The 18,596-nt window shown below is 39.6% G+C and overlaps 1 protein-coding gene across 9 annotated transcripts in view; it reads right to left on the reverse strand.

The window, feature by feature from the left end:
• Positions 1 to 18,596, reverse strand: part of DROSHA (drosha ribonuclease III) — a 138,199-nt gene that overhangs the window by 5,912 nt on the left and 113,691 nt on the right. For 6 of the 9 annotated variants that reach the window (XM_009208206.3, XM_009208204.3, XM_009208205.3 and 3 more), the window contains 8 exons: positions 18,096 to 18,140; positions 16,446 to 16,603; positions 15,342 to 15,458; positions 14,863 to 14,968; positions 4,104 to 4,245; positions 2,598 to 2,680; positions 2,404 to 2,507; positions 200 to 292 (listed from right to left, as the gene is read on the reverse strand). In XM_009208206.3, coding sequence (XP_009206470.1) covers positions 200 to 292; positions 2,404 to 2,507; positions 2,598 to 2,680; positions 4,104 to 4,245; positions 14,863 to 14,968; positions 15,342 to 15,458; positions 16,446 to 16,603; positions 18,096 to 18,140 — 848 coding nt within the window. The remainder of the gene's footprint in view (positions 1 to 199; positions 293 to 2,403; positions 2,508 to 2,597; positions 2,681 to 4,103; positions 4,246 to 14,862; positions 14,969 to 15,341; positions 15,459 to 16,445; positions 16,604 to 18,095; positions 18,141 to 18,596) is intronic. The other 3 variants (XM_009208207.3, XM_003899532.4, XR_002522468.2) reach the window with 2 other exon arrangements.

Here is an 18,596-nt window from a genome sequence, read left to right on the forward strand (position 1 = left end):
TTGTCCAGGGCTGATTCAGGGCTTGGCTTTGAGACAACTATGTGGGGGCATTAATCCCTGGAATTCACTTTGCTACTACTCTTGAACATTTTCTTCTCTGAGTTGAAAAAGACAGATGATTCCGTTTGGAGACACCAGCTAGGGAATGAGACACACAGGATGTTCATTAAAAGCAATTCCAGGTATTTTCTTCTCATACCTTGGTCCTTTCCCACAGCCTATTCTTTCTCCCTTGAAATAAACAGCCACAGTGTAGGTTCGGGCATGGGATGGGCCCACTGTCTGCAGAGTCCTGAAAGGGAAAAGAAAGAACATTTATTATGGTAAAGTGTTATTTGTCATGGTTACTATGAACTATGAGGAAAACCATGTACTTACTGCCTAGACAGAGGAAAGTAAAATAATAGGAAATGTGAAAATGGCAAAAAGGTAAAAAGCGTAAGTTTTTGATTTGCTAACCCGACAAATATCGAGAGCGTTTAAAATAGAAATTCTTAAAAATTCTGCATTGCATTTTAATATTTCTTCCCAAAGTAGTAACATCCAAAGGCTAACAGTGAAGTATAAAATATTTTTAAAGAGTTTCTAAGTGTGCATATTCATAAACTTTTATCACGAAAAGAGCGCCAGTCTATTGTTTTTCAGTGCTAATCACAGCCTAAAACAATAAATATTGGGGTAATACACTTCAAGCCACATCTAATTGCTTTCACATCCTTTATGGATTCTTTCTAATGTCTGGTATCTTATCTAAAAGATCAGAAAATGTATTTAATTTCTGAAACATCTGAGATCACTTCAAAGGTATGCTTTAATGCCAAGTACACAACACAATCGCCAAAAAAACAAAGCTCCAGGTACTCTGGATTTTAATGGCATGGTGCAGACTTCAAATGCAGTAAAACTGATAACTTCATGGAAAAGGGAAATTAAAAGTAGCCAACAAAGATAATGGAATGAACACAATAATCTTAAAAAAAAAAAAAAAAAAAAAACCATGTAAAACAACCCCATGATCTTGATAAAAAGAGCAAACTCATCTTGTACTTTCATTTGGGGGATTGATGAGAAGGGAGCATAGCAATTTCCTTTGTGTTCATACGCTCCATGGGATGAATGTGCACGAGTGGCTTCTTGAAGGTAGTACTTATTACAGTGATCACGCCTGTGCTATGGAAAGTTTAGCATCCTCATTTTATTTATTGAACCTTAATTATCACTCGGATGAGGAAATGCTATGAGCCTTTCATAGAATACAGTTTGGATATTCATTATGCTTATTAGGCACATAATAAAGTGCTATTTCTAAACATTTGGGGCTTTTTTTCCCCCAATAAATAAAGGAAACATTGTTTAGCAGTGACAGCTTCTTGGCATAATTTATAGTAGCTTGCGGTGGGGTGACTCAACCTCTTCTCCTGGCCTTCGTTTTTCTTTAGCAAAAAGGCCTATAAAGTGTTGTGACTGTTAAATAAAAACATGTGAAAGGACTGAAAATTCCCAACTGCCAGTCTAATGTTTTTCCTTGTGTATTATGAAATTTGAGAAAGTCCAAAGGGGAGCTTTTACTCCATACAGAACACACACACAGATGTGTACGCTTGCAACTGTGTATGCAGCCACCTGGGGTGAAACAGTTTTGAAATAATCTTTAAACATCCTTAAAATCACATACCCAGACAATACCTTGAGATGCAACCCGCCTATTTCAATAATCCTTTCATTTTGTAATTCCACTTTGAAAGCATCTTCTTAATCAACCTATGTGTGTCTCAAGCTACTCTACTTCAGAGCTGAACCTCCTGTTTTCATCAAAACGGGTATTAAGTGGTGTAGTGACCCACTACTTACCTACATTCCTTTTTAATGACTTTTGGCTACCACTCAAAGGATAAAGATATTCAAAGTACGTGATGGCTTTTGATACACATTCTGAGAAGAAAAGTTCCAAGTTGAAGCTAATAGGGGTTCAGGGAAAGTGCAGAGAGGCACCCAAATATTGCTACAAATAATCATACATGATCTTCTCATCTGGAGGCACAGCCCGGCAGAAGTTACAAGCAAGAAGACAAATATACAAATGTATATAAAAATCACTGAATCCAAATTTTCTTTTTCGATCTCATAATCTTAGTTTGTCTCCCTCTCAGGCAGTAGTTCACAGAGATTTTTAGGAATGGGAGAGAGCACAGAGATAATGGAGTGGGACCCACTTATTACAGCTAAGACTGAGAGCCCCAGCGAGTTTCCCTGTGGGGCCCAAAGTCACACTGACAGTCAAGAAGTCTGAATCCTGGGCTCCTGTCATGATCACCCCTCAATGACTCGTTCTTCAAGGCACATGGAAAGTCAATTCTAGGCATGCTGGATCCAACCAATGGCCTGCAAGCAGCAAGTACTTACTTGTACAGAGGAATGTCTGGCTCTTTTCCTTCTGTCCTAAGTGTCAAGCAACACTGCTGAAGCTGGGATTTGGGGTCATTCCAATCCTGATTCAAAATGAACTCCTGTGGAAGTCCCCAAAAACTCTTTAGTAACGGGTTCTGGAATCACCAAACATAAAGCAGACCACTAATTCAAACTTTATATGAGCTTACTTTCAATCGTGGAAAGAAGCAGACATTCATGAAAGTATGAACATATTCCAAATCCTTATCAATGTATAGCGCTGCAATAAATGCTGGGGAAAAAAGGATACTTTAAAATAAACCACAATCACTGCCATTTATCAGAAAGAGTAAGAGACCTAGACTTTTAAGCAAAATTTTAGTAACAGTTTCAACTTCCACGCCCTCTTTGTTTTTTAGCATTACCATTTCATCTTTCCCCACTTTTTATCATTAATATCAGAGCAGCAAGAGATGTGTAAGATGCAAATCATAGAGTACAAAAACCAAACTGCATTTAGCTAAGGGCTAAATGGTTAGTTTAAAAGGTACACAGAATGCCGCTGTATATCAGGGAAAACGTGCTATCTGAGCACCCAACCCTGTTCACATCAAATAAGTCAAAATACTACTTGAAGATTAGATATCATGCCAGAATATGCACATTCTTGGGTCTGATCATTGTCAACACCAATCCTGAGATCCCCTGTTTTATAAGGATTCTGTTAAATTTCATGAGCAGAAATGGGATAATTTATAGATTCAATCTGCCCAAAAAGAGAAAAACTTACTACTGATCTTAATGACAACAGTATGTCAAATTTTGCATGAATAAATGGTGACCCCCTAGGATGACTTCATTTAAAGGTACCTCAACAAAGCAAACAAATGGTGGATTTTCAAAAGAAGGAATAAAAATAGCTTTCATTGAGCTAAAAAAAAAAAAAAAAGTGAGAATGATCTCTCAATTTAATTTTTATGTGATTTTCATCTTTAAATTACTTTTCTTTCATTGAAAAAGAAGTTCTTTTAAGTTGCTTAGTCAGAATGCCTTTGCACTTTGTAAATAAGCTGGTTTTGCATGGCAGACTTTGATACTTGAATATAATTCCAATTGTCAAAAATACTATAACACTAAAAAAAAAAAGTTCTAAGGCTCAGTGAATGGCCCACTTATTTTGAAGTAATACAAACAATACAACATGTGTATAATCCTTTCATTAACTATAATAGGATTATTTACAATGCTACCAGACCATATCAGAAACTGCAAAAGATGACATTTGTCCGCAGAGCTTTGCACTCATTCAAAACAATGGATAATAGTTTCAGTATTTAGTGAATAAATTACCCTTCTTTCTTCTGTGCCCCTATATGAAGGCTGCTGGGTGGCAAAAAGGTTCTGATTCACAACAACTGATCTTCATATCCTATTACTGTTTCACACAAAGGGATGTGGTAGCTGAGTGTTAGGATGGAGGGGTATGTGTAGGGGGTACGCTGAGCATAGATTGAACATAAAATTCACTATTCACATGTCTTAGTTTCAAATTATTTTCCTTCAGAAAAGCTTTGGTAAAAAGCATAAATAAAAATTAAAATAGCAAAAAAGGTTTCTTTAGCCAGAACATAATAATAATGAGGAGGAGGACAAACACGGTTACTTGGACTTAAACTCTGAACCTGAAGGTTGAGAGAAAAGTGTGTGGCACTCACATTCCAAAAGGTCCGCCAAGGTCTTGGTGCGAAGGGCCACGGGCCTCTTGGTCTTGTCGTTGGTTATGGCATACTCCTGCATGCCCAGCTCCTCCGCTACCTTGGCCTGAGTTCTATTATTCACCAAAGAGCTTCGCAACAACTGCCCAAAAGGAATGGGGGTACATTGAGAACACATTTCATTTTTGACCTCTCTGATTCCTGGGTTGGACCCAACCAGCCTGAGAGGATCTCACTGACGGGGACACCAAAATAAGTGAGGTCTAGGTCCTCAACCATCACCCAGATGACGGTGATATGCTCCATGCCTGTCTACCCTCTCCTTAGTAACATGCTCCACTCTGCTATACTGGATTTTTACCTTACTAACATAAATGGCTCATTTACTTCTTTAGAAGCAGTGGGGCAGGGTTGTGCGGGGGACAGGGATGTATAGTATGACTTAAGGTCATAGCTTCTAATAAGTTTAATGCTACTAAATGAGGAAGCATTAAGAGTTCTAAAAATCAATTTTATTAAAGTATAACTTACATTCAATAAAATGCACCCATTTTTAGTGTACAGTTAGGTGAGTTTTGAAAAACACGTACGTTTTTATCACTCCAAACAAATTCCCAGCATCTCCATGCAGTGAATCCTTCCCAACCCCTGTCCAGGCAAACTCGGCCTGCGTTCTGTTACTGTACATTAGTTTTAAAGGATTCTTTTTTTAAAGTCTAAAATAAGCTTCAAGTTTCATGGCACTGATGCTAATTTTGATATTATAGGACTTAAGTGAGGTTTAAGTAAATATTATGAAAAGATTTATTTACATTTTTACTTTTATTATTATTTTAAAGATTTATGGTATCTAGCTTGAGTCTCAGTTTTTCATACTGATATCCATTTTTTTTGAGACAGGCTCTTGCTCTGTTGCCTAGGCTGGAGTGCAGTGGCGCTCCATCTTGGCTCACGGCAACCTCCACCTTCTGGTCTCAAGCTATCCTCCCATCTCAGCCTCCTGAGTAGCTGTGACTACAGGCGCCTGCCATCATGCCCAGCTAATTTTTGTATTTTTTTGTAGAGACAAGGTTTCACCATGTTGCCTAGACTGGTCTCCAACTCCACAGTTCAAGTGATCCACCCACCTTGATCTTCTAAAGTGTTGGGATTTACAGGCATGAGCCACTGCACCCGGCCCATACTGGTATCCTTTGTCTCTAATCAAATTAAAATATAATTTTCATATTTCAACTTTAGGAATTCAAAACAAAAATTTCTACTAGGAATTTCATCAGACAGCTAAGAGTCCTCCAAGAATTATCCAACTAGTAACATTATACGCTGCATGAAAATTATGCAACGAATCCATTATAGAAGTGTCCATAAAACACGTATGGTTTAGGCATTTAACACTCATTAACCACTCACTAGGGAAGAGGAGAGGAGGACAGCTGGGAGCAAGTAAGTACATACAAAGATGGGAACTCACCAAACAAAAATGGAACATAATCATCCCTGATCTCTTAAGATTTGGGAGAATAATGCATCTACAACTACAACTTTTCTTAGAATACATATAACAAATTCTTGGTCTATTAAAAAACTTCCTGCTAAGAAACATTCCTGAAAACAGGGACGAGGAGCAGGAAGCAGCTGTGAGTTGTGCTGGTATTCCACTCCCTGCTGTTCCATGTCGCACTTTCTTTATTAGATGCAAGTTTTATGCTCTGTGGCTCCATGGTGTCAACAGAGCTTATGAAAATCAAGATTTATTCTCAGTGTCTGATAGTGAATCCTTGACAACAGATAAATAAGAAACAATATGTTCTTAATTTGTCTGACAATGATTCATGAAGCAGAAATATAACTTGATCTTCATAAGCCATGCTTGCTGTTGAATTTCAGACTATTATTCTTTGCCTGTCTCTGCTTTCTTTCCTTCTCCTATCTCCCCCTTAGCCCCATCTTTTCTTCAATATAGAGTTTCACTGAAATTAACATCCATAGAGGAGCTGAAAATTAAAAGGCTAGCATATAACATTAATAGAAGACCCAACCAGTAAAGAGCCCACTAGCCTAATATCTTGTAATTATGGAATAATTGAGCTGACAGTGATATATCTTTTTTGGTTTGGATTTCAAATGGGGACGGGGAGCTTTCCTAAAGTAGAGTCTGTGGGGGAATAGGATGGCTACTATGGGAACAAGGCTATGCTGAATAAGTTGAGTCCTCTCCGAATATATGCTGTCGGTATGGGAAGAAAACTCTTTAAGCCATGGACATGGAATGTTCATGCCTCAGATACAACAAGCCCGACGTACACATGAGCACACACAAATTATGACACATCACTGGCTGCCAGGCCCCAGCTGCCACCTTCCAGTGTCAGGGCCCCTCACTCAGTGCTGTACTGATGGGGAAGGAGGAAAGCAGTGAGGATGGAATCAGAAATGCTTCCAGTTTTATTTCAGACAAGCCCTGACAGGTCTGAAAGCAGAAGGGTGGCCAATAATAAGTGAGATCTGTACGTTTTTGCCAAAAACCCAGAGGCTGAACCAAAAGTCAGTGGGGGAGAAGGAAGCTATACATCATCCATATTCTCATCGTCAGTTTAAATTTAGAAAATGAGTTGAAAAGAGAGAAGACCTTGCTCTTTACCTAGACAAGAAAGTCTGAATGGCAGTTCTCTAAATGACAACTTTCATCCTTGTCCTTTGCTGAACTCTACTTCATAATGAATCATGTTATTTGCCAAAGAACACGACCCAGGGGGATGAGCAAGAAAGAAAACCTGAGGTTACAGCAGTTCAGTGCACCAGTGGTGCAGGCCAATTACATGCCAGGCCCTGTGCTGACAGCTGAAGATCCTGAGAGGAGCAACATGCTGCTGCTGCCCTCAGGAACTGACACCCTCCTCGGAAGTCACATGCAGACTGGCTGTTGCAATGCACTGTGGTGGCCGCAGTGCCAGCACAGAGACTGCAGGTATACACAGGTGCTCCTCTAGACCTCAGCCTTCCAGGGAGGCCTCCTGGAGGAGGGCTGACATTTGAGTAAAAGCATTTCAGGGCCTCATTTCCCTGGCTGTACCACCAGAATCGTAAGGTGCTTCTGAGAAGCTGGTGCCCAGGCTTCTTTCAAGAACCAACGAATCAACATTTCTGGAGATCTAACTTTTGAAAAGATTCATGTAGGTGGATTCCGATGAACACAGAATCAGAACTGAAAAAGACTGAGTCAGCCAGTTGAGAGAAGGGTGGGAAAGGGTTTCCAAGGAAGAGAGAGCAGCTATGGCAAATGCAAGGGGCCATTACACAGCGAGGTGACTGCTGGGTGGACCTGGAGGGGAAATTAGAGCCAGGTGAGGAGAGCTGATGCAGTGCGGCTGGCAGGTGATGTAAAGAAGCCTGAGCTTTCCTGTAGGGGAAGAAGAATCCCAAAAGGTATCAAATGGGGGCAGTTGTGAGGTAACTTTTTTTTATTTTACGAAGATTATTTTGGCAGAAGGATTTAAATGGGGGCAAGACATGAAGTTGAAAAGCCTGTAGATGGTGACATTATAAATTACTATTTTACAAAGAGGAAATATCTATATATTTTAGTGGAAATCTAGAAAATAAACCTTAAGCACCCAATTGAGCAGAAAACAGTTATCAGACTATTTTGCAAACAATGCCTTATATTAGAGATAGCAAAAAGCAAAATATTTCGCACCAAGTTACCTGGGTTCAAACTGTGGCTCTAGCACTTCCTAGCTAAGTGACCCTGTCTAAGTTATTACATCTCTCTGAGCCTCAGTTTCCTCATCTATAAAATGGAGAATGTAGTGCCTAGCTCTCAGGGTTGTTTTGAGAATTAGAGTGAATGACATATAATCTAACTACAATGACTGGCACATGATAAACACAACAGAAATGTTAGCTGTTGCTGTGTTATCCACAACAGCATCATCACAATTAGACAAAATACGTTTGCTCTTCAGTTATGGGGAAAAGTTTCTAGAAAATTCCAAGAATTCCTCTGAATTTGTTTTCAATGTAAAATGTTTTCGATACCTGTCCTGTCCACTCACTGTCCTCAAAATTCCCCATTTTACCAGGTGCTAACCTGTCCTTAACAACTTTTAAAAAAATACTTCCAAAAAGACAAAGTTTAATTTGAAATCACCAGAAATGACTAAGAATGCTATACTTAAAGCTCTCTGTAAACCTGAGAAAAGGACTGCTGAATTCCTGGTGCAATGTCACAGACCAATGTAAATATCCCAGATCTCAAACTCTGGTATTGAGAATCCAGGATGTTTTCTATTATCCCAGCATAGCACTCTTTCATCATTACTTTAAACTTTCATAAGAAAAAGATTTATTCATTTAAATAAAACATACATATTGACAATCTTCCTTCAAGTTCCCTATTTCACTCTTGAATCTAAAGAGAAAAACCACAGTTGGCAGATGAGCTACCAAAGAGGGCCACCTAGTGTAAAATAAGCAGACTGTGATTTATTATTTTGAGGGCTTTAATATAAGAACACGGGGTGAAAGCAGAATATACTATTGAAAGTGACAGTGATATGCCACACAGGTCTATTATACCGAGAGTGGTCGCCAGATGGTCTCCATTTCCCGTGATAACTAAAGAAAAGGTACATAAATGCTAGCAGGCAAATACAGGTCAGATACAAAGAGCCAAATTATGTCAGTGACAGAAATCCTCAAACAGGAGGCTGTGGAATCTATCTTCTCAACGAGATCTTTTAGATAAAATACCTGTTTGTCTGAATGATTTATGCCCAGTGCTGTGTGGAAGCAGCAGGGCAGGATTAGATCACTGGTTCTTGAGCTTTGTATCTGTAATCCTTGCTCTCTTTCCCATTATCCCAAATCATTAAAAACAAACAAAAACTGTAGGTTTATCACCACTATAGTGCATGCCACCATTGGGTACAGTGCCTTGCACACAGTAGGCATGGAGATGAGCAACTATTTTTACCACTCACTAAAGGCTAAGAAAAGAAGAATGATACAGAGGAGAAAACTCCTATGGCTAAAGATTTCCAAGTGTTACATGACAGGCATCCTGGCCTGTGTAAATACTTTCTTTGAGGCGTTCTCACAATTTATACTTTGACCCTACTGCATACACCATCCTAAAAACTAAAAACTTCAGCATGTGAAACAGAACCTCTTCCCTCTATAGCCCAATGCAGACTCAATTATCCTAGAACAATTGGATAAGCCTAACACTCCTTCCCGAGTAGGCCTTTTTGAATAGCCAACTTACAGAACAGAATGTTTTTCCCCATCAGCGTTCAAAACTTGAAAACCATATTACATTTGCTCAATTGTCCTTATTCCCTTTAAGTGTGCAAGGGAATGGCTCAAAGCTAATTAATGCCTCCCAATGTGAATTACTGTAGCTGTGTGCTCTTTAATCACAATAATGAATCATCTGCCATCCCCCCACCAATCCAACTGCAATAAGTAATCCTCTCCAAATTTTAAATTAATTTTAATCCTTAGACACTCATAAGTAAGTCCTCTGCTTCTTCCCTTATACATAAAGCAACAGTCCACTTCCCTCCAGTGCCACTGCCTCTTCCCTCTTGACTTAGCTGACTGCACAATCGTCACTCTTTTATTTATTTAGCAAAGATGTACTGAGGGCCTATCATATGCCAGGATGAACAAAAACATGCTCTCAAAGAACTTCTAGTCTACTGGGGTATGCAAAGTGAAGTAAAGGCCAGGAAGGAAAACAACACAGAATTTTGATGGGGAGGGGACCAAGGGTGGGGAAGGATGGTCAGGGAAAGTTTCCCCCACATCCAGAAGTCACACCAGAAAGGACATCTAAAGGAACAGCAGAAGATACCAGGCACATGAGAGTAAGGGCTAGAACAGAACAGCTTCTGAGGGAGGAAGAGCATACACAAAGGCCTGCTGACAGGAGGAGGCCTGGAGAAACGCAAACAGCAGCCCAGTACAGAGGTGCAGAGCGAGAAGAAGAGCCTGTGGTATGAGGCTGGGCAGGCGGGCAAAGCCAGACCACCCAGGGCTTTGCCTGTTCTTTAGAAACTATCTGAAGAGTGACCGGGCGCGGTGGCTCAAGCCTGTAATCCCAGCACTTTGGGAGGCCGAAACAGGCAGATCACGAGGTAAGGAGATCGAGACCATCCTGGCTACCCCGGTGAAACCACGTCTCTACTAAAAAATACAAAAAACTAGCCGGGTGAGGTGGCGGGCGCCTGTAGTCCCAGCTACTCGGGAGGCTGAGGCAGGAGAATGGCGTAAACCCAGGAGGCAGAGCTTGTAGTGAGCTGAGGTCGCGCCACTGCACTCCAGCCTGGGTGACAGAGCGAGACTCCGTCTCAAAAAAAAAAAACTATCTGAAGAGCAACTGTAGAGAGTTAAGCTGGGATAGGATGATCATTCAGTCAAAGCATACTTGCTGAGCACTGATATGCCAGGTACTTCCCAGGGACCCAGGAATCAGGAATGGAGAAAACAAACAAAAATCCTGGTCTTCACGGAGTTTACACTCTGATGGGAGAAGGCAGATAGTAAACAAGTACATTACATACTATATGCTAAGGAGGAAAAAGACATGAGAGGTTCCAGGCTGAGGAGATGTGCTAGGGACAAGGGGAAGTGGTTGTCTATTTATTCAGGGTAGGTTAAGGAAGGCTTTATTGATAAGATGACATCTGAACAGAGACCTGAAGGAGGTGAGCAATTTGGCTGTATAGACTACCAGGAGAACAATACTGCAGCCAGATAAAATGCACGTGCAAAGGCCCTGGGGCAAGGGCTTGCTTAGTGTCCTGCAGGAGCTGGCATAGAGGCCAATGTTAACAGTCTATGAAACAGTCAGAAACAGGGAGCCAGTTCATATAAGGTGACTGTAACAACATTGTCTTTTACCCTTGAGATAGGAAGGTTTGAGAGGTTTTGTGCAGAAGAGGAATGTAATCTGGGTTCTCTTTAAAAATGATCCCTCTAGATGTGCTGAAAATTGACTAGGGCCCGGGGGATGAACCAGTTGGGAGGTTATGGCTAATAATCTGGACTACAGTGGCGCAGACCAAGTGATAGTAAAAGTGGTCAGAATCTACACAAAACTTAAAACAAATTTACAAGAAAAAGGAAAGAGAAAAGGCCAAAGACACAAATTAGGAAGTAGTGTAAAGATGTATTCAAAGCCATGAGACAGACAGAATGAGATCAGCAGAAGTTGACAGAGAGGAGGTCTGACGACTGAGAACTGGGCCACTCTAATGTTAATAGGTGGGGAGAGGAAGAGAAACAACCAAAGGGGACTGAAGATGAATGGCTGGTGTCGTCACAGTGTAGTCACTGTAGATGAAAGGCCAGTGTAGATTTGTTGTGAAGAGACTCCCTTGACTGCAGCATGTAAAATGGATTGAGCAGGGGCATGAGTTGACATAGGAAGACCAGGGTAGGAAGCTGCAAAAATGACTTCACAAAGGCCTGAGATCTGGGCCTCTTGAAGGATTTCTGCCTGAGAGGCTGTCCATCTCTCAGATAGAATTCAAAAATGCCCGTAAGAACAGCAAAGGCAGGCTTTTCAAATATTAGGATACATCCAGGAGAAACCTGGGGACTCCAGGAGCACCCTCCTCTCACGGGAAGATGCTGCACTGCCTTATGTTTTGCATGAACACAACCTTCAGATTCCTATCCTTTGCAATTTAATAAATGTCACTTCTTTCAACTGGGTCTCTATCAATCACAGTGTGTGTGTGTTTGCGTGTCTGTGTGTGTCACACACAGAGAGAGAGAGACAGAGAGAAGAGAGTCTTGCTCTGTTGCCCAGCCGGAGTACAGTGGTGCAACCACAGTTTCTGGGCTCAAGCGATCCTCCCACTTCAGCCTCCCGAGTAAATGGGGCTACAAATGCATGCCACTCTACCAAGCTAGTTTTTTTATTTTATTGTAGAGATAGAGTCTCATTATGTTGTACAGGCTGGTCTTGAACTCCTGGGCTCAAGCAGTCCTCCCAGGTTGGCCTCCCAAAGTGCTGGAATTACAGGCATAAGCCACCATACCTGGCCCTTGTGATGTTTTGATAGTTATGCAGAAATTAAACTGCAGTGGTCCAGGTGAGTAAGGATGGTAAGGAGGATGTGGGTGACAGAAAAAAGGTCATAAGAAAGAGGATAAATTAAAGAAATACTTGAGGAGTAAAACTGTCAGGGCTTGTGAATGGACTGGGATATAGAAAAGGGAGATAGAGAGAGGCATCCAAGATGCCTCCTAGGTTTCTGACATGCAACACTGAATGGGTGGTGCCACCGTTCAATTAGGGAATATTGGACGAGGACCCAGGCAGGAGACTATAAATTCGGTCTTACATGTGTTGAGACATTGAGAAGGCAGCTAGGGCTGGAACTCAGAAGGCAGAGAGAACTGAAGAGATCAGTTTAGAAGTCATCTGCCAGTAAGATGAAACTGATGACATATATTGAAAGGACTGGTAGCAGAGATTAAAAAGAGAACATGGCCTAAGAATGAGTGTTTTAGATATGGACTGTTTATTAGCCATAAGACTAAGATGTGTCTGCAAAGCAGGCTGAGAAAGAGTAGCTAAAGAGGTAAGAGGAAACCCAGCAAAGTGCACCGTGACAGAAGCCAACAAAGCTTGTATTTCAAGGAGGAGGGAGCAGCCATGTTAATGCTGATGGGAGTTGGTATCTGTTAGAATCTGTGTTTAGCTTATTCTTTGTCTTTGTCTTGCCCGCAGATCTGCTGGTCCTGATGATTTCTACCAAAGCATTCTGTGAATATAATTCAAAAAGCCTTCACATAATTTTATCATTTGTCAACACCATTCTAATAAGCTAGTCAAAAACTTTCTAATATTAAGACAGCAGGGCTGTCAAATTCATTTTGGATAAAACTACACTTCTGGCATTGCAGTGATTTTGGAAAGAACACAGAACTAGAGTCTCTCATCTAATCCTAGTTTTACCTTTCTCTAGATCATGGGCAGGACTCATGCCTTTCTGAGTTTTGGTTTTTGTTCAATGCTGGGGGTAGGGGAGTGGGGTGGGAGGAGAAATGTATGCAGTGAGCAGGTGGGAAACAATAAACTTCCCATCTCTGTAAGATCCTAGAGTTCACAATTAATTTTGTAGGAATACCAGGGGAAATGTGTGTATTTAAAGCAAACATTTTCAAAAGTGGCCTCTATAGGGCCCTAAGACAAATTACTACTTCAAACTATTTAGTTGGTTTGGCGATTTCTCAGGCCAACCAGATACTCTGACACGTATGAAGTGTCAGAGGATATTGAACATGCAATGTATTGTTTTTCTAATGAACAGTGAGATACTAGACAATAGTTCATTTCTCAAAAATGTTCACATTTTCTTATGAATTTAATATTGTCATGAAAAACTCTTTCTTGTCCACCTAAAAACAGTTAACTTTAAATGGTAATCAAACTGTTAATATAAAAAAGAGTACTGCTGATTCCTCAGCACTTATGATGGAACTCAAGAGATACTCATTGAGTGAATGAATGCTAGGCTTAGAAATTCCACTGAAAAATGACATCTAAACAGCCAAGTCACCATATTCTCTCTAGTTCCAATATTTATGTCTCGCATAAACTATTTCCAGGGCTCACAGTTACAAAGATAAAATCCTATTCAAAGCAGAACACACATAAAAACCGTACAGATGCAAAGTTTGAAAGACTTGTTATCTGCTTCAACATAATAAAGACAGACTGCACTAAGTATCTTGTAGTGTACCAATATTTTTCTTTGCCCAACAAAGTATTTGCTTTCTCAATGTCCAATCCTCAAGAGACTTCTCAAAGGTTACTCCTTGTGCCTTAAGAGATTATCATGACCTCCTTCTGGACGTTTTGTTCACTATTTCAGGATATTATTGACTGGTTTTACAGAGTAAAAAAAGTATGCAGCAAATAAAAAAGCTCACGAAAGTTTTATAAAATGAAACCAAAATTAAGAGGCATGGGGACCATTTCACTTTGTTTACAAATCAAACTTGTCTCTGTAACTCCCTTTCAACTCTGCCATGGTCTAACCAAACTAAGTCCCTACTGCCTCTCAGTCTTCTCATTGTTTTATGCCATGCCTTTTTGTTCTGCAGTCCCAGTGTGTGTACTGCCCTTGCATAGACATTTCTTCCCACCAAATCCCAATGGCCAAATCCCAACCGTCTTTAAAGCCTCAAACATCGTTATACCCATGAAGCTTTCTTTGAACTCCACAGATAGAAGAAACCTCGTATTTTCCTAAACTGCACAAGTGCAGCAATTTACCTAGGCTTCTTTATAATAATAAACATGTTCTACCTTGCATTTAGTTATAGTAACTTATGCTTTCTATGGTTCCAGGTTTATACATGTGTATCTATTTACATGTATAAACACATGATATATAGAGAGTATAGTCTTTATTTTGTGGTTATTTATTTAAGCTTTAATCTCTAATAATTTTTAAGCTCCTTGTAAACAGACTTGGTGTCAATTTATCTTTGCTCCTTCCATGAGGCCTAGCTCAATATTTTGCAGAGTAGGCGGTCAGTAAATAAAGGAGTATAAAATGAGCTCTCATTGCGTATGTGCTTTGTATACAATTTGCAAAATGAAATGAACAAAGCCATATGATAAGCTAAAGTCACTAAGAGTAAGAAATCAATCACATAGATATATATTTGACCCCTCTAATCTTCACTCTGTTTTACAGCAATCTTATTGGAGGAAGTGATTTAACAAACTCACAGTTAAGTGTCCTTCATGATGATCTGGGAAATGAATGAATAAGTACTCTGTGGCTACCAGTTGCATTATGGAGTCACCTAGGAATTCCATTCTCTGATTGTGGCCTCTGGAAAAAGAAATATCAAAGTAAAGGAATCAATAACCATTTATGGATTTCAAAAAAAACACCCAGAATTTTTAAAAAGGCATGACTTAAAAAGACAATGTGTTCATTTTGTTTTAAAGCACAAAACCAAATACAATTCCCTAAGGACCCTCGATTGAGAAGAGATCTGAGTTAATACAGGTTGAGTTTTAAAGAAGAATAAAGTGAATATTATCTAAGCATTAAACGATTGCCAAAATCAAGACTGGTAAACACTGCCTGGTCAGAAGCTGAAGAGCATAAATTGAAAAATCAAGCATAATACAAACAACAGTCTTGAAAGAAAGCAAACAGGTCCAAGAATTTTCTTTGCTAAACTTATTGAAATATATACTCTGGCCGGGTGCAGTGGCTCATGGCTCTAATCCCAGTGCTTTGTGAGGCTGAGGCAGGTGGGTCACTTGAGCCCAGGAGTTTGAGATCAGCCTGGCAACATGAAGAAACCCCATCTCTACAAAAAAAAAAAATACATACATACATACATATATATATATAAATTAACCATATATATATATAAATTAGCCATATATATATATATAAATTAGCCGTGTGTGTGTGTGTGTGTGTGTGTATATATATATGAATTAGCCAGGCATGGTAGCACACAGCTACAGTCATAGGGGACACAGCTATAGTCCCCAGCTACTCAGGAAGCTGAGGCAGGAAGAGTGCTTGAGCCCAGGAGGTCAAGGGCTGCAGTGAGCCGTAATCATGCCACTACATTTCAGCCTTGGCAACAGAATGAGATCTGTCAGAAAAAAAAGAAAAAGAAAAAGAAAAAGAAATAACATACTCCATTATTCAAAGCTGGAATCCAAATTTAAAAACAAAAAAACTATGATAATCTTTCATCTTTATAGTTTAAAGAGAGTTGGGAATATTTGGTTTGGAAGAGGGGAGTAAAAAAATGAACAAAAAACAACCCCAAAGAAGTAAAATTTTGCTTATTTTCTTAATTGTTTCACTAGCTCACCTTCAAATCATTCATCTACAGCAGGGGTCAGAGAGCCACATCCAGCCCACGGACTGTTTCTAAGGATAAAGTTTTACTGGAACACAGCCATGTTCACTCATTTCCATTTCATCAGTGGCTGCTTTGATGCTACTACAGCAGAGTCGAATCACTGCACACAGGCCACATGGCCCACAAAACCTAAAATATTTAGTATCTGTCCCTGCTGGGAAAAAGTTTATACTTTCTTCACTTTTCTCTTGCAACTTCACAGGGAAACCAAGATGCATGACAATGGAACCAACAACACTGGATTGGAGCATAACCCCGGGTCCACACTGGGGTCTGTCTGCTCACCCATCTCGCAGTGTGACTTTCCTGGAAATATATTTGAAATCCCAATTCCTTCGAAGGGCATGCTCCAAAGGTCTGGGACTGCCTCGTCTAAATGGTCACATTGGGACAACATGAGAACTTTTCACTCACAGGGTCAGATGGTTAAATCCCACAGTTCTCAATGTGAATGCCCTTGCCAGAAGTCGAACATGAGTAAAAATTACTCCAATTGCTTCTTCAAACTCAGTAAGTTTTTGTAGAACTGGAGAAGTTTCAATAAGTTGTCTATCAGTATTTGGCTCTTGTAGCTACAGGAAAATAGAAATAAATAAAAATCATTTTTTTCACTTTTGGTTATAAGTGTAATGATCAATTCTAGGATGGTGTTTTGTAAAATTCCTTCTCCCATAAGCAAAAATTTCTGAAATGCCAATAAAGCACAGAAGTTCCTTTCTCATCTCTTTGAATGGCAAACAAATCTAATATTTAAAGAAGGTTCAAATAATATTTTCCAATCTTCTATCAAATTTCAAGGCCAAGTACTGTACACAGATAGTTCAGAATCCAAGTATTACACTAACTCTCCAAGGAGATGCAAGCTGAAGAACAGCTGGTAGAGAATATATATATCTAGTAAAACAATGGTTCTCAAACTCTAGCATGCATGTTAAATGCAGTCAGCTGGGCCCTGTCCCCAAGGTTACTGATTTTCTATGTCTGGAATCAAGACTGGGAATCCACCTTCCTGACATGTTCCCAGGTGATGCAGATGCTGCTGGTCTGGGTCTGTCCTTCAAAAACTACTGCATTAAAGTAATTTGACTACTGTGTTTCCTAGGGACCAACCTATTTTGGCAATGAGAATCATTAAAACAGAATTCAATGTACATTGGAGATTATTATACCACTAGACAGGTGGTGCTCCAACAATGAGCCTTTAACAACTGGCAGAGAGCAAATATGAAAAGTGTGATTAAAATGAACATTTGCAACAACTTTGGGCACTCATGTATTAGTAAAACATTTTTAAAGTAAGCTGAATTAATGTCATTTCTTACTGTAAAGCCTCTTATGAGAGTTCAACCACTACTGATTATTCTTATATTTATTTTATATACATATATAAAAATATGTATATGAGGATACATATGCATGTTTACATATATGCATATATCCCAAAGTAAAACGAAATAAAAGCAAAGAATAGTAAGAATTCTTAAACCATCCGGGGAAATAGGTGTCATCACCATAAGTAGGGCTTTTAAATTCCAAAATCTTGATTGAAAAGCTATCACATTGTACTCATTTTTAAATTTATAGTAGGTTTTATACACTCTGAATTGAAGCTTTACATATCTAAGATCCAGATCAGATTATACTTTAACAATGTTAATTTAGTATTTGTTCTACTTTTTTAGTATCCTCAGATTTGCTTCCATACTATTAACACTTTCCCTGCAATAGCAAGTGTGTAGATACACTGGAGTCAACATTTTACACTTTGAATATCACCTTTTGGTGGTGGTGGGGCATCCATAACTACACAGTAGCTCTTCCTTCCTCGTTGAGGGAGGATGACTCCCAGTGCTCCCCCTACCCCTTTCCAGACCACATAAACACAATGCATGGGTTCATTCTACTATTGTTCCAAAGTTTCCCAGGTCTGACACCTCAGCTTAAAGGCATAATGCCACTGAAGATAATCAAAAGATAAAAGTGGGAGAGGAAAAAAAGGCAAAGGAAAGTAACATGAATAGTTGGAGTCATAAAGCTCACTGCAGACAGGGAGGTCATACTTACTTGGAGTGGGTGGAGAGGATAATTGAGCCAGACTTCGCGCAGGTCCTGGAAAATGGAGTGATGCCTTTAATGCTCAAGGGAGCCATTTAACGCACTCTAGAGTACTAAATAAAATGTCTTTATTTGAAATACTGAACTATTTCAGAAGCTGACTCCACTTATGGCAAATTCAGTAGTGCTGGCAAACTAATTTTTTTAAAGTGTATTCACCACTCAAACTGCCTGTAGTGGCTCTAATTAGCCTATTAAGCTAGGGGGAAAAAGAGCCACCTCTACTCCCACAAGTCAGACACCTTTTAAAACTAAGTTACACATTTGCTTAACCTAATACACTGCACTAAGCTGCTCTTTTAATCATATTTTTTTCTTACCATTATCCAGAAATGTGCATCAGCTGTGCCTTTTGTAATTAAAAATAATTTCAAATGTCCTTTATTTTAGGCACTAATTCATTATCATCTGAGCTATTTTAAGATGGAGTGGAAAAGGCCCCACATCATC

Source organism: Papio anubis, chromosome 5, assembly GCF_008728515.1.
Source record: "Papio anubis isolate 15944 chromosome 5, Panubis1.0, whole genome shotgun sequence".
Taxonomy (NCBI): domain Eukaryota; kingdom Metazoa; phylum Chordata; class Mammalia; order Primates; family Cercopithecidae; genus Papio; species Papio anubis.